A 21,581-nucleotide genomic window follows, 5' to 3' on the forward strand; every position below is an offset into this window, starting at 1 on the left:
ATTCCGCGTTCGTAGCACTTCGTTAAAACTACATTTGCCATCATCATTAGCGCAACTGTTATTGCCTGGAGGATCTTTGTAAATGTAGTTTAACTACTCCCCTTGGATTACACCATTGATCAACACTAAAACTACAAGGCGATCGGACACGGAAGTGACAATTCGTAGTTGGAAAGTTTTCATGGTTGCAGTGTTGTTATTTTTCTGACTCATAGCTATCTAGCTTGTTCCTGTGAAATTCGCTCATTTGGGATACCAAAGGTAAAACAGTGTTTCAGTTAATAAATAACGACTGTTCATGAACAGTAAAATGTCGTTAACAATTGTGAGAATGTTTATGTTAGCTATTTGCTTTTTTCGGCGAGCTAAAAGCATCGCTAATTTGAGCGTGCGGTCAGTTACGTTAGCTAAAATATTGTACTATGCCGTGTCAACTAGCTAGATTGCTGAATAATTTCACTTGCCAACTAATGCCCTCAATGTATCAAATTGTTATTGGTTTAGAGTAGGCATAAACTGTTGTCTAGACTGGTAGTAGTATAAAAGGAGTGTGAAATTGTTTGGGCCTTTCTATGTACTGTTAGCTAGTTACACAGATAAGCGAAACCTGTTTCAGTCATGCATATGCCTTTGTTACTCTGTACACTGCCTGTCAGACAGTCATGGTACCACACCTTCAGAGCACCGGTCATAATTGCTAATTGGCTATCTTGTCTATGACATGAGTAATGTAATAGTGTGTGAACACATTCATTTTAGTCTGATCTAAGAATGTCTAGTAAGGTGGGATATTGATGTAGCTTCCAACCAGGTAAAGAATTGGAATGTTGTGTTGATTGATATAGCCCTATTGGCCTTTTCCCCACCTTTCAGCAAGGGTGGCTACTAGCACTGCAACAAAGAGCCTCATTGAGAAGGCTAAAGGAATCTCCGCGTGGATGTGGAGCGTGCATTAGCTCTCAGCAGGGTTGATGTATCGCACATTACTTAGATACAGTCCTGCACATAGACCAACATTGTCTAATGATTTAAAGAGCATCTCTGTATGAATAATTTCTCATTGGGTTTTCCTCGTGGGTGGGGGGGAATAACATTTCTATGCTACTCTGTCTTTCATGGCCTCAGTTTGAGCTTGAATTGTTTATACAAGGAGTGAGATGACATGTCCAAATATAAGGGCATAAGTTACCAGAGTTGTAACACCCAGTGGTTATACAGTATCATCAGCGTTGATATCAGCTTGATGTGAGACAGGCCTACATCTAACCGGCAATAACATGAAACAATTCACGCCTCAGATAAGTACCTACATATAAGTCATAATATCATGTCTGTCCCGTCACCCACAGGGAGCGATGGGCAGTGAGCCAGGTCCAGTCCAGATTGTGACAGTGTGCAAGAAAGATCACTCCTTTGCCTTGGATACAGAGGCTTTAGGACGGGTTCTGCTTGCACCGGAGGTTCGGGATAAACATGTGGTGGTGCTCTCGGTGGCCGGGGCCTTCCGGAAAGGCAAGAGCTTCATTCTGGACTTCATGCTCCGCTACATGTACAGGAAGGTCAGTGTTTCTGAAAATGGAACATGTACAGCCACACTTGGTTCAAAGTTCAGTATGTCATTTGTTTTATGTCACATACCATCTTTCGCTGTGACGTGAATTGTTTCCTGATATCAGACTTAATCCCAGGGCTGCTGACCAGTCAGTAATGTGTAGCGACGTCTGTATTCCTCCAGAAACATGGTGAGGAGTGGCTGGGTCAGGAGGATGAGCCCCTGACTGGGTTTAAATGGAGGGGGGGCTCAGAGCCAGAGACCACCGGAATCCAGCTGTGGAGTGAGGTCTTCCTGGTGGAGAAGAGTGATGGGATGGAGGTACTGACTCCAACATTCAAAACTATGCTCCTTGGAATGAAAAAAATGGATATGTGCATTGGAACACAAAAGTATGCAAATTGTAATGTTTGTGTTGGTATTATTCATTTGATTGATGCATTGATTTCTTCCCTCGATAGGTGGCAGTATTACTGATGGACACCCAGGGTGCATTTGACAACCAATCCACCGTGAAAGATTGTGCCACAATCTTTGCCCTCAGTACCATGACCAGCTCAATACAGGTGGTCTGCTATGCACTCATGTAATTTGTTGTAATTGATGTTACTTTTTAAAAACATGTATGTAATATGGTTGTGATTGTTTCTCTCTTGCAGATCTACAACCTCTCACAGAACATTCAGGAAGATGATCTGCAGCAGCTGCAGGTCCGTCTTCCTCAGCAGTAACATGTTTGCCTGGCTGAAACGACAGACTCTTGCTAATTCGATTCTCGGGAGACACTGTAATGTTCCGATAATGAAAGGGGCTGTGCTCTTACAGTGGTTGGTTCTCTGGCTCTCTCTCACTGAAACACCCACACACACAGCCCTCCAGCCCCATCACCTTCCATTGCAACTATTTGTTTTTCAAATCCAAGCAGCAAGAGGACTCAATCAGCTTGATTGCTCAAAACTGAGTTCTAAAACTACTGTAAATGTTGGACTCAATGAGAGTTAAAAAATAAACAGGGTATTCAGACCCAACAGTGTGTACACAGCTCACATTGTGCCATGTGGTCTGGTGTCAGACAGACTAACATGTTCTACCTGTTCCACAACCTGAGAGCATTGCTCCCCAAAGGCATGGAAATATCAGGGAATTAAAAAACCTGACACGGGTTTTGGATATCAATGTGCTCATTCAAAATCAGAGAATTTGAATGTACCTAAAGTACATTTTTGTCAATTATTATTTGATTTCCTCTGCATAATGAAGGACATCCTTTATGTTCTGTCTTCTTCCAGCTGTTCACAGAGTATGGACGCCTCGCCATGGATGAAATCTTCCTGAAGCCATTTCAGGTATGAGAACCAAAAGTCTTATAAATACAAATCAATTGGTTATTAAGAATCTAGACCAATCATCTTTAAGTTCCTTTTGACTTTGCTTGCTGCTTAGGGTATAATATTTGCTAACTAAATGTGCATTATTATATGTGCCTTGTTTTTAATTATATTGGTCGCTCCATTCTCCCATTTTCTCAGTCTCTGATGTTCCTAATCAGGGATTGGAGCTTTCCCTATGAATATAAATATGGTCTGAAGGGAGGCAGTGAGTTCCTTGATAAACGTCTACAGGTACTAGACCCTTTTTAGGGTACCATTTAATGTTGTTGGTGCTGCACTGTGTAAGATGAGAGAGTACATTTTGCCAGGTTTAAGTGTGCATTGGTGATAGTAACCAGTATTTGTGATGTTGTGCAGGTGAAAGAGACCCAGCATGAGGAACTACAGACAGTGAGGGAACACATTCATTCCTGCTTCACCTCCATCAACTGTTTCCTGCTACCACATCCTGGGTTGAAGGTGGCCACCAGCCCCGCTTTCAAGGGCCAGCTTAGTGGTATGGTTGCTCCTTGTCCATCTTGTTAATCCATCTAATGATATCCACCTGAGTGTCTGAGGAAGGAACTTAATCGGTTTCAAACCTGTGTCAGATGTGGCTCCAGAGTTTAAAGAGGAGCTACGCAACCTCATCCCCACACTGCTGCATCCAGACAACCTGGCTGAGAAAGAGATCAACGGCAACAAAGTCACCTGCAGGGGCCTCCTGGAGTTCTTCAAGGTGAGACTGTGTTTTTAGCCCTCTGAGGTTCCTGACTGCCAGGTTTGTATCATTGTTGTGTTTGACAGTGGAATGTTTGATTTCAGGCATACATCAAGATCTACCAGGGTGAAGACCTACCACACCCAAAGTCCATGCTGCTGGTACACACCCATTTATCACTTAGATTTCAGCATTACACCTCTTTGAGAGATGTAATGTAAATGCTGTATTGCTCTTCCAACAGACAAGTTCATATTTGAGGTTCTTAAGTCTTGAGTTTTTGTTGAATGTTACTAGTCCACTGCCAGTAAATGTACATTGCATCTCTCTCACACAAGGCCACAGCAGAGGCCAACAACCTGGCAGCCGTGGCGGCAGCCAAAGACCAGTATTACAAGAACATGGAGAAGGTGGGTTTGTGTTCTTGGCAAAGAAATCTATGTGCATTTTTTTCATCTAAAAGAAAAATTCCTCTTTACTCTTAAGGCCTTGCATTCTGTATTAATCTCTCTATCGTCCTAAAGGTCTGCGGGGGAGACCTTCCCTATGTGGCTCCTGCCTCTCTGGAGGAGAAGCACCACTTCTTCCTCCAGGAGTCCCTCCATATCTTCTCCTCCACTAAGAAGATGGGAGGACAGGAGTTCTGTGACCGCTACCAAGACCAGCTTGAGGCCGAGTTGGTAGAGCTGTGGCAGTCTTTCAGAAAGCACAATGAGGTAAGAGAGACTGACTCACAACCCAGTGGTATCACTTGGTACCAGATCCATTTTTGTCATTAAACATTTAATTTTCCATTTTAAATTTACTGTGGATACATAAAAGGTAGAATTATTGAAGTTCAGTTTACAGATAAACATTTTGATTAATATTTTATTTTATTTCTCTTTGAAAGTCAAAGAATGTCTTCACTGCATTCCGGACGCCTGCAGTGCTGTTTGTCCTTGTGTGCTTCCTGTACGTGCTGTCAGGGCTATTGCTCTTCATCGGCCTGGCTACCATTGCTTTTGCATGTGACTGTGTCTTGGGCCTGGCCATGGTCGCCATGCTCACCTGGGCCTTCATACGCTATTCGGGAAAATACCGGGGGCTGGGGGGAGCCATCGACCAGACGGCAGGTGTCATACTGCAGCAGGTGAGAACATCTTTTGAATTGTAGGTGTGGGTGAGACATGAGACAAGGCCCATTACAGTTGGTGCACAGAGTATGCAGTTGGACTGTAAAAATAAATAAATAGCTAAGCATAGTTGTTTGTGGACTTTTGGTAAGAATCAAAAATGTCCTTAGAAGTAATTAAAGTACCCTTATTTAAATGTTTCATTCAATGCAATTTAATGATGTCCTTTTCTTTCAGGCCACTGTGGTGTTGAATAAGTCGAGGCCAGCGGTGGCTAAGATGAAGAAATCCAGCTAGATGGCCTCTTTATCTCATTGCAATACAACACGCACACATCCCAGCACTAAAGCCTTACCATGCTATCACATGGAACCGACATATAGCACTGACAAGGTGCAGTTACAACATCAACACATGATTACAATGGCAGTGGGAGGTCAACATAATGCACATACACCAGCATCTTTTCAATCGCACAATTTTACACTACATCACTCTATCTACATCAAGATGAGACCATAGTCTTACAGAGTATCTGGGGCAAAGGTGCATTATCTCATACCCATGGGGTTGTTTAATCCTCTGGACCTGTTTTTAACACTGACTGACACTGCCATTCGCACACTCCTCCTTGTCTGTAAAGACGACCCAGTGATGTTTACTTAGACACCCTAGACCCAAGTAATGCATTGTTATTGGACATGCCATGGATTTCAATGCATCATAATCTATGTATCCTTTGTGACCAATGCTTATTACTAAGAGGCTTGCATGGAGGCTTTTAAGTCAAATTAGACTTGAGCAATGTATCCTCCTGATGGAATTTACCTATGCTGTGCTGTAATGGGGTATACATGTAGCCAGATCTTCTTGACTTTATGCTGGTCTCTTTGTACCTCTCTGTGGCCTTGTGCACATTCCATCCCATTCCCAGTTTTGCAGCATGCTCCTTATTTGCTTCCCCTTATCCATGTCAGGGATTCCTTGTTGTACTGTTTTTGCTTTTGTGTTTTATTCCAGGCTTGGATTCCTACTGTAATAGCTCTCATTTTATGTTTTTACAAGCCCACTTTAGAGGCACCACTTCTCCCTTGTAACTTGACCAAAAATGTCTTGCGTTACTTCTGAAATTGAATGGTTGGTTGAGAAACGTTAGTTAAGTGGCACTTACTTGATGAATGAATGCTCCAAAGATGGTATATGTAAGATTTCGCTATACAGAGGATCACTTGAAATTAGATTGTGATCATTTGAGAACTTAAAAAAAAAAAATCTGGATTAGGTTAACTGGTTTGTGTGTAAACAAGTGATGGGTAATATGAGGCCCTTGGTCACCTGTCAGCCAAAGAATTACCCGTAAGCATAGGGGTACAATGAAAGGCAAAAGACCTTGCTTGTCCTCAGAATCCAGATAATTATACATAGTTCTAAAAGTTGTATTGTCTCTGACTTTCTTTTTGCACATTCCATGTCTGTGTTCCATTCCATTGTTGAGGCAAACAATTGGAGGCGTTTTCCGCATTTACTATTGCACTCTCCCTCCTCTCTGTACTGTTACTTTTTAACTCATTCAACAAATAAAAATATACATGACAGTAGATGCATGAAATTCATTGCTTTTTTTTTTTTTTTAATCATCTTTTGCAATATTGTTTTGTGGCCTTGGTAACTATGTTTTTATTTACAATTTTTAGAATAAGTATTGCTTAAGCCAAATAAAATGCAAAAGACCTGTAAGTTTGGTTGAGTTCTTGACTAGTTCATATACCTATTTCACTATAAATTGAATATATATATATATATATACCTATGTCAAGCCAAAAACATTTTTCATTAAATGATTCTGGTGTTCCTTTTACTGATAGGGTCAGTATGGAATGGATATAGGCCTACAGATGATTGATGACATTATTGATATTATGAAGATAGCAATCTTATTGCAGTCTTTTAATGATGATGAATCAATCACCCCTTACTGTTAGTTGGCATCAAGCAGGGTTATTGAATTAATTCATAGGGTGGGCGTGCTAAAGGACAGGTTTTTGTGTTGTACACTGCTTCGTTGTAACCGAATGAAAAGGGGTTATTATCCATTCATACTCCAGTGGCGGAGCCGTTCCCTCTTTTTATTTTGTCTTTGTCCCTCCTACTTCCCCCCTCTTGCTGTCACTCTTTTCTATGTTCCACAATGCTGCTCCCACCAGTATGTACTGCGCAGTGAAATTTGCTACAGCGAAAATCATGTCCTTGTTTCCTTATATGGTGATCGGCGTCGCGGGCTGCCTTGTTGAACCGAGGCGCGTGCACTGCCGCCGCCACTATTCGCTTCCATATTTGGAAATGAGTTCAACAATCCTTGTCGAGGGGGTGTGGTGAGGCGAGAAAGAGCAAATGAGACCGAATACTGAGTTATTATGGAACCTACACTATGATAAATAATTATTATCGTATCTGAATAGCATACGTGTCCGTAGTCTTATATTGTACTCATAGAATCACTGTGATGCAGGGCGAATGTTTTCCCCAAAATATTTTTTCAAGTGAATGTCAGTGGCCGGCCTCAGGCATAAAAGCAACAGCATGAAGCATCTTTTGAAAATGAAGGGATACTCATCCTCGCATCCGTGCAATTCTAATTTCGTTTAAAAAATGAAAATAGACTTCTATTTGATATAAATGTTGTTTATTTGTTCACATGTTATTTTTGATTTGGACAAACATTAAACGTTTGGCAAAAATTTATAATTTCTAATCCCACCATGCTCCATGTTAAAGCTAACGACCACTCTTTCCTGGAGATGCTCGCGCTTCTCATCCCGGCATCAATCACGCGCAGCTAAGCGCGTTCACGTGCTGTATCAAGTGTGTGCGAGATCGACACTGCATCACAGCTCATTCAATTTCTAACCAGACGCCGACCAATTCAAACAGCGATGGTACGTTTACATTTAACAACTGTGGTATATAATTGAAAACAAATATATATATCACACAAGTATCATTACTGTGTTTTCGCTTTCTTTGTTGATGCAATGTATTTTAGCTAGGGAACAGCGAGTTCATTTTAAGATGAAACCGACAGCATCATCAGATTGTCGGGTCAGCTGTGACTGCTATGCTTGTGTTCTGGAACGTTTCCTAGTTGAATATTGAATCTTGGATGGTTGTAAATTCGTCTTAAAGTGTTTTTGAATCAATCAAGTGACTGTCCCTAACTCATAAAAGCATGTTTTATGCAATTGTTTGCTCGTCTCTTGACGTTATAATCGCCTAGCATAGGACGTGTTTGTATGGAAAGAAAACGACCCAAAAACTGCCTGGCGCCATTTTCTCCATCACCCAATCTCCCGTCACTAAGGCCTAATGCCCAGACTAGCACTGTAAGCACCGAGTTGCAAGTAGCATATTCGGTGATAAGTGACTGCTATCTAGTTTAATTAGCTAGTTACGGCCCAGTACTACTCACCCCGCCACCCCCTCAAATTTGCCAGCTATCTAGCACTCTGGCCTTGTATTTGCCGGTACTAAAGGCTAGTTTAGCATGGCTAACGGAGTGCATTTTCTGTGCCTACACATAGCTAACTAGCCATTTAGCAAGCTAACTAGCTAATTTGATTTCCACCTCCTTTGTCTCCACCAGTCGCACGAGCCCCTTCTGTTTTTATTAACTAGCAAACTAACTTGCGTAGGTGCCATGACAATTGACCAACGTTAACTTAAATTATGGATGGGACTTCTGTTTACAACGTGTGAAAATAATCGCGTTAGCGGTCTGGTATTTTCTCGATATCGTTTTGCCTTATATAGTGCACATGTGCCATCACTGCATTCATGGCCCCACCCTGGTTTTTGGTGCAAAGAACATTTTGAACCTTTTCTCTATTGTAAACAGTAGGCAACTAACGTTGGCTATTACATGTCTATCATGAGGAACTTTTTTATTTAGTGATGGGTAAAGTTATAACAGTCAGGCGAAGATGAAAAATTGTCGGGGATGACACCGTTATTCCACGAGCTAACGCTAAAGGTTTTGCAAGCGTTTCCCAGGTCGTTCTTCCTGGTTTCTACGGAACGAAGTGCCGGGATGCTTGGAACGACCAAATCTACTGTAGCATACGCAATAAACAATCCGTTAAATGTTTGTGTGGCACGCACCCGGGTCTCACTCAACGTACCTAGGCTTAACCCTGAATAAACTTGTCGAATTATCAACATGTTTGTCCAAAAGCGCAAATTCTGTGTTTTATTGTCATGCTTTCCGCATGGTATTAAATTATGTTCTTAATTTGGTGAATCTGACTGATTAGAGATTATATTTTCCCACTTGCTGTTCATTTGTGAGTCCCTTATGTGCCGTTTTTGATCACGTGAATAATGTATTACAACATGACATCAATGCTTTGGTTCTATTGTGTAAATGATGAATGAATGGTCACTGTTGGACACGATTGGCCCCTGTTCCTGCCGAGTAGTTAGCTGGCTGGGTCCAAGGGCTAGGCAGAAGGACGTGCTGGTTCTGTCCCAGCTATTCCGGAGGAGCCCACAGTAGTCTTTAGTGCCCTATTATGGGTGCAGTTGGACAGACGCAGGACAAACGAAGTAAAATGATTGCGTGAAGTCATTTCTTGTTGATAACAGCTACTTGGTGAAGGATTATTTTAGATTTGTTCACTTGATTTCAAGTGAATTTTAATACAACTATTGTCCCTTTTCACTGCCTCAACTGACGGTCAGTCTGGAGAACTACCTTTGTAGTCACGAACCTGACATTATCTGTCTTATCATATGCTGTTACTTGAACCTTAACTTTTGGCAACATTCTGTGGTATTTTATGGCAGGAAGAAAGGGATCTCTCTTGTGCTGAAAAGAATATGCTTTCTGCATGGAGGGACTAAAAGGGTATAATCTCCACTGGCTTCTGGGTATTTGTCTTTTCATACAGTTATCCCCAGTCAGCGCTTTAGTCTGTTTTGTGGCTTGCTGCAGTGTGAAGAAACATGCATTGTCTGAAGAGATCCCAGAATAGTAGCAGGAGTGCTAATTGTTTTGGAAGATTGGTAGGATTAAGTGGAGCTGCATGGCAGTTGGCTTCTCTTCAAACACTGTGGCCGCTTCACCATTGGTAGTGGTGCCTTGCTCTTCCTAGAAAAAATGATTGCCCTAGAAATAGAAGTCTTTCCCCGGCAGTACTTCTAATACTCTTGCAATGTCTTTTCCCACCTGTTGAGGATGTCTCTAATCCAGATGTTTGGATCTAAACTCACCACTAGGTGATTAGGTCCTGAGCCCAGTGAGGTCTCTCGCAGGTCCTGGCCATCCTCACACCCAGAGCAAACAGGCCCACACCCTTCACACACAAATTACTTCAAAGTGGGTCATTACAGTGGCAGGGCTCTGGAAGGCATGGATGCCACTCAAGTCCGGAGGTCATTTTTAATGAAGGCCGCCTCTGTTGTATGGATGTGGCTTTACTTGGTGAAAAGAGTGTCTAGTCTACCTGATATGGCAGAAGGCTGATGAAGGGATTGGCCAAAACCTGCCAGACGGAGGGATGTTTTGACACTTGGTAACATCCTCTGGCCGGTTCCTGCATGGGTTGATGTGATACCTGTTGGATAAAATGCCCTAATGGAAATCAGAAAACCGGAGCAAGGTTTATAGGGCTGTTGTGACTCGGATGTGGCCGATTTATTTTTCCCCCACAGAGGATCCATTGTCTGTGACCGACCCACACATTCTAAGGCTTAATTCCTGTCCCCACCTTCACTCCCATGGCTATTTGTAAAGCAGTTACTTACGTGGCATGGCTGGCTCTCACATACTGTACACGTTTATAGGAGGAGGGAAAACCCCTCCTTGTGTAACCTGGTTTTATCTGCCCTTTTTTCAGAGACACATGTATCTGGCCCTTATCAGGCAGTGGCAATCTATCAATGCACCTTTGGCATGTTACTTTATTTACAAAGGTACACCAGACAGACCAACATTCATCTGTCCCCCTCACAGCTACAGGTATCCCTTAATCATCAGATTTTGGTGTGGGTTCTCCAGATTGTGTCCAAGTTTGGAAAAAGGGTTAAACCCTGTGCCTCATTCTGAATGCCACGCCTGCTGAGTCATGCATGCCATGCTGTACATCATGCTTTTCTGGTCAGTGCCATGGATGGGGACTTGTATAGTCACCATTTCTTGACTGATCATGTGGGTAGAGGTCATAGAAACCATAGGATTGCAATCTGGCTTATGGTGCTCCACACCCATAGGACTAATGGCCGCTTGTTCATAAATGCTAGTCATTGTGCATCTACCTCCCTATTGATTCCCTTTTATCAGCCGTCCTTGAAGGGTGCAGGGTTCCTGCAGTGTGAGAAGTCCAAGGCAGATGTATATGACTACTCTCACTGACCTCTCTCTGTCCCTCTCTGCGCAGGCTTCCGGGGTGACAGTAACAGATGACGTTATCACAGTCTTCAACGAGATGAAGGTGCGTAAGGCACAGGCGAACGAGGATGAGAAGAAGAAGAGGAAGAAGGCAGTGCTGTTCTGCCTGAGCGAGGACAAGAAGCACATCATCCTGGAGGAGGGCCAAGAGATCCTGACAGGAGACGTGGGTGTCACGGTCCAGGACCCCTACCTGCACTTTGTCAAGATGCTTCCCCCAGACGACTGCCGTTACGCCCTATACGACGCCACCTACGAGACCAAGGAGACCAAGAAAGAGGACCTGGTCTTCATCTTCTGGTGAGGAATGAGAGAGGGGGGCTCGGCTAGACTTGTGTGTAGGCTGAGGGGGGCATCGTACATTTTCTGCAATGGTGTCACTTGGCTTCAACACTCGGGACAATGGTTAAACCATTACCCCTCCCTCATAGGGCCCCAGATGGTGCTCCCCTGAAGAGCAAGATGATCTACGCCAGCTCAAAGGATGCCATCAAGAAGAAGTTCACAGGTGAGAAGCACTGACAGTTGCAGGTGTAATCGAACTTTTGGGCTCTGTGGGTTCTCCTCAAATTAAATGGCATCTCCTTGCTCAACCCTATAGCTCTGTGTAAGTGAATTCTACATATTTTTGGGGGGGGTTAATATGCAGCGTGTCCTATGTGAAGCTACATTTTCCCCTCCGTTTCAGGTATCAAGCACGAGTGGCAAGTGAACGGTTTGGAAGACATCAAGGACCGGCGCACCCTTGCCGACAAGCTTGGGGGTTCATCGGTAATCACCCTGGAAGGAAGCCCTCTATAAATTTAGCCCCAGGCTTCTACTGAAGCCAGACATCTGAAGGGGTTGGCTGTTCATTCCAATATGGTTGGGAGGAGGGGCAAAGCAGGACCAGGATCATTTGTGGGACCGTTGGGGGAGGGGTATTGTGTTGGGGGGTTGAAAGTGACAGTTTTCAAATTCCACAAATGCAGCCTGTCATTCCAGTTCACATGACATAATGAACACGAACAAAACGCACATTTAAAAAAAAGCAATAAAAATATCAATAAAAAAAATACAAAATTGATGAAGGATGATGATTATGAAGACTAAATATGTAAATGTTTGAGGACATGGTTTTGTTCTGTTGTCATTCTAGCGGGATCCAGATCACAGAGAAAAGGGACAGGGCAACAACTGTTACAATTCCAACTTGGCTCCAGCAAGATAATTTTCTTAATTATACAACTACCTTTTTTGCCAAACTTCTAGTTAAGTTTTCTAAGTGTGTGTAGTTGAGACTAGGTGTAGTACAAGACCATTAATGCTTGATCGATTGCATGTGACGCATCAACGTTCTCCGGGGGAGCACGGTTCATTTGGGGGTGGGGGGGTTGAACATGCAAATTACGACTTTTTAAGTGAGTCCAGTTATTTTTATTTCCAGTTCTGAGTTAAAATAAATAAACCATGGCATTGATGTATTAATTGAACACATTCCTTATACAACAGGATCTGGTGAGTTTAAAGTGTGAAGGTAAGACGGGGGCGACGTATTTGAACAGCCTGTGTTCAGAATTTAGACTGGTATTGAATGGTGGATGTTTTGTATCGTCTCCTTATCTCTAATAAAAAGGCACTAAACTTACTTTGTACTCTGCCTTTTATTTTTGTCTAGCTTGTGTGATTTGAGGAATGACAAGCTAATATGGTTGATAATCTAGCCTGTCCAAATGGAATATGTGGATGTCTGAGTGTTTTAGGCAAAAATATTGATATCCTAATGGCTGCCTTTACACAGGCAGCCCAATTCTGATCTTTTTCCTAATTTTTGGTCTTTTGGCCAGTGAGAAAATATATTGCCAATAATTGGTCGAAAGATCGGAATGGGCTTCCTGTGTAAATCACTGTTAAGGGTAATATCTGAATAAATTGTCACTTAGTTGATCTATTAAATGTTTGGTTGGTTCAGGAACCTGCTTACACTGGGAAGTTAGTGATACTTTTATTTGAAATTGGTGAACTTGGTCTTCTGTGCAATGTATACCTTTTAAGATCTGCTTGATTGAGTTTTATTGTCAAACGGTCAAATTGAAAAAATTAAGTAAAGACCAATGGCATGATTACTAAATGTTTACATACTGACCACATGAGGGCACTCTAACTCTGAAAAGTGGATTCCATTTTACAGTAGCAAGTAGCAACTCATTTTTTGTATACCTGTTGGTTTCCATAACTGACACAAGCATTAATGATAAACTAAAAGATTTATTAAAATAGGCATTTACAAAAAATATCACCATTCTGATTTTCACCCCCTAACCCGCTTGAAAGCAAGTAGTTTATGCTGCCAGCATTGAGTAAGAAACTCCCTTAGGTTTTCAGAGTCTGACTTTTGTTGATTTCACCATTGATACCTTTGACCCTTTTTGACATGTTTGGTGTATTGAGGCGCTGTATCTTGTCAGTGTGGCTAGATATGCCTCTGGACCATTGGAGCCGAGTGTATATATTTTACAGGTGTCTTTCTAACCCAGAATGAGAAGTCCCTGTACTTTCCAAAATCATTCACATCCTTAAGTGACGTTACCCTCCCCACATCTCTTTGTAAAATCAACTCCACACCCGCACATTTGATCCTAAATGTTGAAAACTTGCAGCCACAGTATTACGGAGAACAATGGGAGAGTATGATATCTAAAAAAAAAAAATTTTAAGTCCAATAGTTGCGCCATTGGCTAAAGCTGTTCAATACTATTCCAAAGTATAAAGTTAATGGCTGCTACCATAGTTATAAAACAGCAAGGCTCCTAGTCACAGTGGTTAACACCTCTAAGGGAAACCTGTTATGGTGCATGACGGTTTAGCAGTCTTGTTTTCTTCGATAGTATTGTAGATGTTTTATTAGGATTAAATCCAGTTTCACTCTTACCCTTTTAAAAACTGAGTTGGGGAGTAATTTCCTCTCCACATCTCCTTTAAAGGATTTTGTGCTTACTTTAAATAGTTATCTGTCATGGACTTCATAGCCTCTTTTTTTATAGGCCATCCCCCCTCCCCTTCTCTCTCAGTCCTGACTACAGTCCACTCGGTTCCCATGCACCCAGTAACAGATCTGGGCAAACTTCAGCGGGGTGAATCTCACAGCCACGTTGTAGTCGCGGTTCTCCCCATCAATCTCCAGCCACTGGTGTCCAGAGAAAATGCCGATGACTTTCCTCTCCCAGCGTTCCAGAGCCGTGTCCCACACGCGGCCGTACACCCCAGAGCCGCTGGCCCCCGGCCGGGCATCACAGTGCTGGTAGATCAGGTCGTTAGACTCGTCCTCCACAGGACAGAAGCGGTAGACCAGCTCCCCAGGCCTGTCACTGTCAAACCCAGAGAAGTGGATGCGTTTCCCTGCCAGGTCGTCAGAGGAGGGAGCCACAGACAGACGCATGAAGGGCCGGCGATGGGGCCAGCGCAGCTCCAAGAGGGCGTAGTCAAAGTCCATACTGACCTCTTGGGGGCCCTGGATCCAGCCCTTTGGGACACGGGTGCGTTTGACCCGGACCCAGCGCACCAGGGGCTTCTTGGTGGGGGTCTGGCTGGGCTTGGTGCCGTTGATGTACGGAGGAGTCAGGAAGCCTACCCTCAGTTTACGGGCTCCCTTGACGTAGTCCTTCCCATCATGCACACAGTGGGCGGCCGTCAGGACGTGGAGTCGAGACACTAGGACCCCAGTGCAGCCGGTGGAGATCCTCACAGCTGTGGAGAATGGGTAGTCCAACAGGAAGTGGTCACCGCGTATGTTGAAGCGCCCATCAGCCCCGTAGATCTGTCTTTTCTGACGCCTGTGCCTACTGGTAACTCTACGTCCTTTTGTTGGAGGTTGAATGGCAGGACTGATGGTGCCCTCATAATTATCCTCATCCGCCACATCCACAGTGGTGAGGGTACGAGAACCGTCTGCATAGAGCGTCTCGAATGCCAGCTGCTCAGTCAGGTGCTCTCGCCTGCTCTCTTGCTCTCCTTTGTGGTAACAGCTGGCATTGCAGTGAGTGGTGAAGTCTAGTTGAGTCTGGGAACTGAAGCGAGAGCGGGAGAGGGGCAGGGGTGCATGGGGCACCAGTGAGGGGAGGTGGACGGGGTGTTGGTGAGGGGGGGCTCGAGATGGCAGAGAGAGGGGGAGGAGGAGTGAGAGGAGCAGGACTAAGATGGAGAGATGAGCCAGGCCAGAGTTTGGATGTGGATACATGGTCATTGAGCAAAACACTGAAATGAAAAACATATAAAACATTGAATGTACGCTCCACAACAATACACAAAAGACACAAAAAAAGGAATCTACTTATCTGTGAGGAACAGTAGGGTATAGATGAACTAGGAATGTCATGGACTTTGCAGAAACCTTGTTTGATTAAAGACGCTTAAAAACAGATCATCACTAATGAAACACAACGGTGTGTAGAACACTGGCTTTACTGGCTTGTCTCCCCAGTTTAAGTACATCATTCACAAACACTCTCAACCCATAATCCCCCATAAAACCAGTCCACTCTCAGTCTGACACATGGCTTCCAAATCCCCTTGCTCAGAGCCCATACACGTGGGATCAGCTAATGCAGGCTCATGTTGCAATGCAGGTCTGAATTTTCATTTCTTTGAATAGGTTACAATGCAGCTCTTGTTCCTGTCTATACTGTGGGCTATTCAGAAAATGTCATTTTAAACCACGCTACAAGGGTATGACAAGCATTAAAATGTCAGTTCTGCTGGTGGTCTTAGTGTTCAAAGAGAGGTTTGTTATACAAGCCATCTGGTTATGTACACAAGATAAGAGTACATAAGGAAAGTGGCTGTTGGGACACACATTGGATATCGGTCGTTGAGATAGGACACTTATCGTTTCACCGTTTATTTGTCTGCAAATTAATTCGTATCATAACGTTTTGAATCTTGGCTACCGTGTTGTGTATGAGTGGGAGGATAGGTGGACTGAAGGGGAGGGGACGTGCATTCCAGCTTGCTCTGCGGAAAGAGAAGGGCGTCTCAAATTATATTTATGATAAGGCTCTGGGGCAAGGTGGTGTCTGCCGTCAAACATTAACTACCTTTCTATGTATGAGTGTCGTAGGCAGGCTCAGAGGGTCCAGGGGGAACTCGATAGGTAGGAAAACTATGGACCCTCAGGCTCTAGTGGCGTAGAAGAGAGCAGGTGACTCAAGACCCGTTTATACCTGGTGCTAACATGCATCCTGTGTCCAGATAATCTCCACATTCGTATTCTGACATTTTCAGATAGGCGTAAACGATTAAAATACGCATTGTGAACTGATTTTGATCAGATCTTATAAGTGTAAACGGGCAAGATCAGGACACACTCTGACCTATACTGCTATGCAGTCAAAAACAGCGGTCACCACACTCTGGTCTCTGATCCCCTCCCATGTTCGTGCCAGGTATTAGTGGAGCATAAAAGTGGAATAATTCAGCGCTAGCTGTGCCACCAGAGACTCTGGGTTCACACCCAGGCTCTGTCGCAGCCGGCAGCGACCGGGAGGTCCGTGGGACGACGCACAATTGGCCTAGCGTCGTCCGGGTTAGCGAGTGTTTGGCCGGTAGGGATATCCTTGTCTCATCGCGCACCAGAGACTCCTGTGGCGGGCCGGGCGCAGTGCGCACTAACCAAGGTGGCCAGGTGCACGGTGTTTCCTCCGAATTGGTGCGGCTGGCTTCCGGGTTGGCGCTGTGTTGAGAAGCAGTGCGGCTTGGTTGGGTTGTGTTTCGGATGACGCATGGCTTTCGACCTTGAGACAAGATAGTAACTACTAACAATTGGATACCACAAAATTGGGGAGAAAAGGGGGCAAAAAAAAAGTGGAACAATAGGCATTGGCATACAAAGAGAGGCAGGGGAAAGGTGGAGGCAAAAAGTGGAATTCCCACCACACAACTGTATCATCATAGTGTAGACAGAGAAGATACAGTTACTCAAAGGTGCTCATGTCTTGAATAGATGCAGCCTAGGGACTCCATTTTAGGGGTTACTGGCCTACACTGCTATGCAATCAAAAACAGCAGTCACCACACACCCCTGGTCTCTAATCCCCTACACATCAAACATCTCCATTTAGCCATCTTTTATTGTGATTTTTACAAACATGTCAGAGAGGACTTAACATGAGTGTCGACTTCTAAGGCTATTAAAGTCTGTATAGACTGTAACCTTTATAGTTTCCATGGTCTGAGACAGATTAGCTTTAATTGTGGAAAAGGGATAGCATATCAAGTAGAATCACACATCTAACCACACTAACCTATAATCAGCAAGCATTTGATGAGGGACCCAAAGTAATGGATAATAAACCTCAAGAAATATCATGGTGAGTCTTCATTCCATTTCCCAATAATCTGCAGAGGGTGAGTTTGGTTTGAGTGGCCCTCCATTGTAAGTCCCAAAGTACACAACAGTAAACTGATCCCCACATTAGAAAGATCTTCCGGCTCTAACACATTGTAGAACCAAACAGCCCAACAGCCTTTTTGACTCCTCTCTAAGGCACTGGACCACCACTAAATCTGTCAGCACCTTGCATCAGTCATTTCAAATACATTTCAATTCCAGTCAATTTCATTTGGCAATTTGAATGGAACGACCTTCCATATAGATCCCATTTCTGACAAGCAAAGGTGATGATTATAGCCCTCTCAGAGGGTACTATACTAGTGCTACATAAATCCATGACTACACGGAACTCTATTCCACATTAAGTAACTCATACAAGCAGTAAAATTAGATTTAAAAAACAAGATTCAAATACACCTTACGGAACAGCGGGGACTGTGAAGAGACACAAACACAGGCACAGACACATGCATAAACACACGATAACATACGCACTATACACACATACACATGGATTTTGTGTTGTAGATATGTTGTAGTAGAGTAGTGGTCTGAGGGCACCCACTTAATGTGTTGTGAAATCTTTTGTGAATACATTGTAATGTTTTTAAAATGGTATTAACTTCCTTAATCAATCAATCAAATGTATTTATAAAGCCCATTTTACATCAGCCGATGTCACAAAGTTTTGCTGGACCACAGGAAGAGTAGCTCTGCCTTGACAGCAGCTAATGGGGGTCCACAATAAATACAAATATAAATAGCCCTCTGAGGGATCCTGAGAGGCTAACAAGCACCAATGCACATATATAAGCTACTAAGCACATAAACATTCGAATAATGGATATATGTACACCTGAAAGCTGTTGTCGGCATTCTTCATCTCATCTTTGACCCTTGAGTGAAGGCTCTGGAATTCTGAGAACAACCTGCTTCCCAGGGCCAGAGCTTTGTCCTGAAAACCCCCTCACTGGGTCTTTTGTCATTCACCAACCACATTCATCATGAGTGAATGTAGTACTGTGCCATGTACACTCGTTGGGTTGTTGTTAGACCCCAAAGACAACAGATGATGTTTACCTTGCCCTGTCACTATTGAGTTGCACCAATACAGGGGAATAGTGCTGGGTGGGAGGCATTATACTCAACTCACTGAAAAATGCGGGGGGGGTGACTTTGGCAAAAGTACATGTTTAGCTATGAAACGTTCACTTACAGTAGTGGAGCAACAATATTAGTTACTTTGCAAAACATTTCCCAGACTAAAAAAAGTGATGTTACAATGTAGCCTCCTGGTGTCAAACCAGCTATAATTATATTCAAAATAACGATTAACAAATTATTAGGCTACTTAGAATGACAATAAATGTCATACTGTACCTTTTTGTTAAAAGGTTAGTCTGTGTTTAAATCCAATTCACGTTTTCGCCCCCTTCAAAAATATCGGGCATATCAATTCTCCAGATTTCTCCCATCGCTTCAGTGTGACAGGTATCTATCTCTCTCTCTCTCTTCACAGTTCCGCAGAGAGCGAGTCCCCACTTTGATAACGTGTCCTAATCAATTCGGTCAAAGCAAAGTTTATTGATGAGAGTCAGCTATTGGCTTATATTCATTCCTACTCAAAGTGACTGTCCGTCCGTGTGAGTCGCTTCAACTGCTATCCGGCTCAAACGCGCTTACAAATAACTGTCTGAAAATGTTACTGAAAATGCATTTAGAGGCGCTCTCCCTCACGGTCCTAGCGCCCCTGCTGTACACAAAAAAACGTGACATGTCTCAACTGGACAAATCTGCTTTTTGGATGGTGAGAGAAGATGGGTACAGACAGAGCACATACGAAACATTCTGAAGCCTTCAAGTCAAGATCATTGTGTCCTCCAGCTGCAAACAGTCCAAGTGAAACTTGTTTCTCCTGTCAGGAGTAGACCTTGGCACTAGGGTTGGGGAGTGAATCAAATGTGAATAGACTGAGGCTATATCAAATGCCATCTGTCATTTAGAGCCGAAGAGATGCTGAAAAATACAAATTGCAAAAGGCTCTTAAAATTCTTAGTCCCTGATACAGTTGCAAAAAAATCAACATACATGGACTTATTAAGCAGCCTATAATGTACAGTTGTGGCCAAAAGTTTTGAGAATGACACAAATATTAATTTTCACAAAGTCTGCCGCCTCAGTTTATATGATGGCAATTTGCATATACTCCAGAATGTTATGAAGAGTGATCAGATGAATTGCAATTAATTGCAAAGTCCCTCTTTGCCATGCAAATGAACTGAATCCCCCCAAAAAACATTTCCACTGCATTTCAGCCCTGCCACAAAAGGACCAGCTGACATCATGTCAGTGATTTTCTCGTTAACACAGGTGTTGACGAGGACAAGGCTGGAGATCACTATGTCATGCTGATTGAGTTCGAATAACTGACTGGAAGCTTCAAAAGGAGGGTGGTGCTTGGACTCATTGTTCTTCCTCTGTCAACCATGGTTACCTGCAAGGAAACACGTGCCTTCATCATTGCTTTGCACAAAAAGGGCTTCACAGGCAAGGATATTGCTGCCAGTAAGATTGTACCTAAATCAACCATCATCAAGAACTTCAAGGAGAGAGGTTCAATTGTTGTGTAGAAGGCTTCAGGGTGCCCAAGAAAGTCCAGCAAGCGCAAGGACGGTCTCTTAAAGTTGATTCAGCTGCGAGATTGGGGCACCAGCAGTATAGAGCTTGCTCAGGAATGGCAGCAGGCAGCTGTGAGTGAATCTGCACGCACAGTGAGGCAAAGACTTTTGGAGGATGGCCTGGTGTCAAGAAGGGCAGCAAAGAAGCCACTTCTCTCCAGGAAAAACATCATGGACTGCTGAGGACTGGGGTAAAGTCATTTTCTCTGATGAATCCCCTTTCCGATTGTTTGGGGCATCCGGACAAAAGCTTGTCCGGAGAAGACAAGGTGAGTGCTACCATCAGTCCTGTGTCATGCCAACAGTAAAGCATCCTGAGATCATTCATGTGTGGGGTTGCTTCTCAGCCAAGGGAGTGGGCTCACTCACAATTTTGCCTAAGAACACAGCCATGAATAAAGAATGGTACCAACACATCCTCCGAGAGCAACTTCTCCCAACCATCCAGGAACAGTTTGGTGACGAACAATGCCTTTTCCAGCATGATGGAGCACCTTGCCATAAGGCAAAAGTGATAACTAAGTGGCTCAGGGAACAAAACATCGATATTTTGGGTCCATGGCCAAGAAACTCCCCAGACCTGAATCCCATTGAGAACGTGTGGTCAATCCTCAAGAGGCAGGTGGACAAACAAAACCCCACCATTTCTGACAAATTCCAAGCATTGATTATGCAAGAATGGGCTGCCATCAGTCAGGATGTGGCCCAGAAGTTAATTGACAGCATGAGAAGGCGGATTGCAGAGATCTTGAAAAAGAAGGGTCAACACTGCAAATATTGACTCTTTGCATCAACTTCATGTAATTGTTAATAAAAGCCTTTGACACTTATGAAATGCTTGTAATTATACTTCAGTATTCCGTAGTAACATCTGACAAAAATATCTGAAGACACTGAAGAGCAAACTTTGTGGAAATTAATATTTTTGTCATTCTCAAAACTTTTGGCCACGACTGTAGGCTATTGTATATCTAATGCAAGCAGTTTCCAGTAGTCCACGTGGATTATCCCAGTCTCAAAAAAACACAGTAATTAAGGTATGGGTTGCAATGGATGCCATCCAACTTCTCCATCTGGACTGTTTTCCATCATATAGGATTTGATGAAACTCACCTGAACGGAGACATATTTATCCTTATTAGTGGTGTGATTATAAGCCACAGGCAGGCTGAGGAATTCCTGAGATGTTGGGGCATGTTGTGGCAGTGATGGCGGTGTTCATTCATTCCCTGCCCACATCCCAGTCAGGGGGGCTATGTGGACATTTGGATTTTTCTAATGCACGTCTCAGCTCATTCTCCCAGTGACCCTCCACTGGCGCTGAAACAGAGGTCCC

General features: G+C 43.5%; 3 protein-coding genes across 3 annotated transcripts; 2 read left to right on the plus strand and 1 right to left on the minus strand.

Annotated features, from left to right (window-relative positions):
- The first annotated feature begins 130 nt into the window (after positions 1–130).
- Positions 131–6,356, plus strand: atl3 (atlastin 3). Its single transcript, XM_024382882.2, has 14 exons — positions 131–261; positions 1,350–1,559; positions 1,736–1,873; positions 2,014–2,118; positions 2,212–2,262; positions 2,842–2,898; positions 3,082–3,174; positions 3,301–3,439; positions 3,534–3,661; positions 3,748–3,804; positions 3,982–4,053; positions 4,168–4,359; positions 4,536–4,775; positions 4,996–6,356. Exons 2-14 carry the CDS (start codon positions 1,356–1,358, stop codon positions 5,053–5,055), a joined length of 1,536 nt encoding a protein of 511 aa, XP_024238650.1. The 5' UTR covers positions 131–261; positions 1,350–1,355; the 3' UTR covers positions 5,056–6,356.
- Positions 6,357–7,554: 1,198 nt separating this feature from the next.
- Positions 7,555–12,827, plus strand: cfl1 (cofilin 1). Its single transcript, XM_042303080.1, has 4 exons — positions 7,555–7,694; positions 11,190–11,500; positions 11,632–11,708; positions 11,889–12,827. Exons 1-4 carry the CDS (start codon positions 7,692–7,694, stop codon positions 11,999–12,001), a joined length of 504 nt encoding a protein of 167 aa, XP_042159014.1. The 5' UTR covers positions 7,555–7,691; the 3' UTR covers positions 12,002–12,827.
- A 600-nt stretch (positions 12,828–13,427) lies between these two features.
- On the minus strand, positions 13,428–19,398 carry LOC112220911 (serine protease 23). The gene is made up of 2 exons (XM_024382883.2): positions 18,948–19,398; positions 13,428–15,433 (listed from the first exon to the last, which is right to left on the minus strand). The coding sequence occupies exon 2, from the start codon at positions 15,420–15,422 to the stop codon at positions 14,247–14,249; it is 1,176 nt and encodes a 391-aa protein (XP_024238651.1). The 5' UTR covers positions 15,423–15,433; positions 18,948–19,398; the 3' UTR covers positions 13,428–14,246.
- Positions 19,399–21,581: the final 2,183 nt, after the last annotated feature.

Source organism: Oncorhynchus tshawytscha, linkage group LG21 (genome assembly GCF_018296145.1).
Source record: "Oncorhynchus tshawytscha isolate Ot180627B linkage group LG21, Otsh_v2.0, whole genome shotgun sequence".
Lineage (NCBI taxonomy): Eukaryota > Metazoa > Chordata > Actinopteri > Salmoniformes > Salmonidae > Oncorhynchus > Oncorhynchus tshawytscha.

Excerpts from the sequence above, each read along its gene's own strand:
- LOC112220911 (XM_024382883.2), bottom strand. The coding sequence starts at position 15,422 with ATGACCATGTATCCACATCCAAACTCTGGCCTGGCTCATCTCTCCATC.
- atl3 (XM_024382882.2), top strand. The coding sequence starts at position 1,356 with ATGGGCAGTGAGCCAGGTCCAGTCCAGATTGTGACAGTGTGCAAGAAA. Across the intron at positions 3,175-3,300 it reads TCCTTGATAAACGTCTACAG|GTGAAAGAGACCCAGCATGA; the intron begins GTACTAGACCCT and ends GATGTTGTGCAG. Across the intron at positions 4,776-4,995 it reads CAGGTGTCATACTGCAGCAG|GCCACTGTGGTGTTGAATAA; the intron begins GTGAGAACATCT and ends CTTTTCTTTCAG.
- cfl1 (XM_042303080.1), top strand. Across the intron at positions 11,501-11,631 it reads GACCTGGTCTTCATCTTCTG|GGCCCCAGATGGTGCTCCCC; the intron begins GTGAGGAATGAG and ends CCTCCCTCATAG. Across the intron at positions 11,709-11,888 it reads CATCAAGAAGAAGTTCACAG|GTATCAAGCACGAGTGGCAA; the intron begins GTGAGAAGCACT and ends CCTCCGTTTCAG.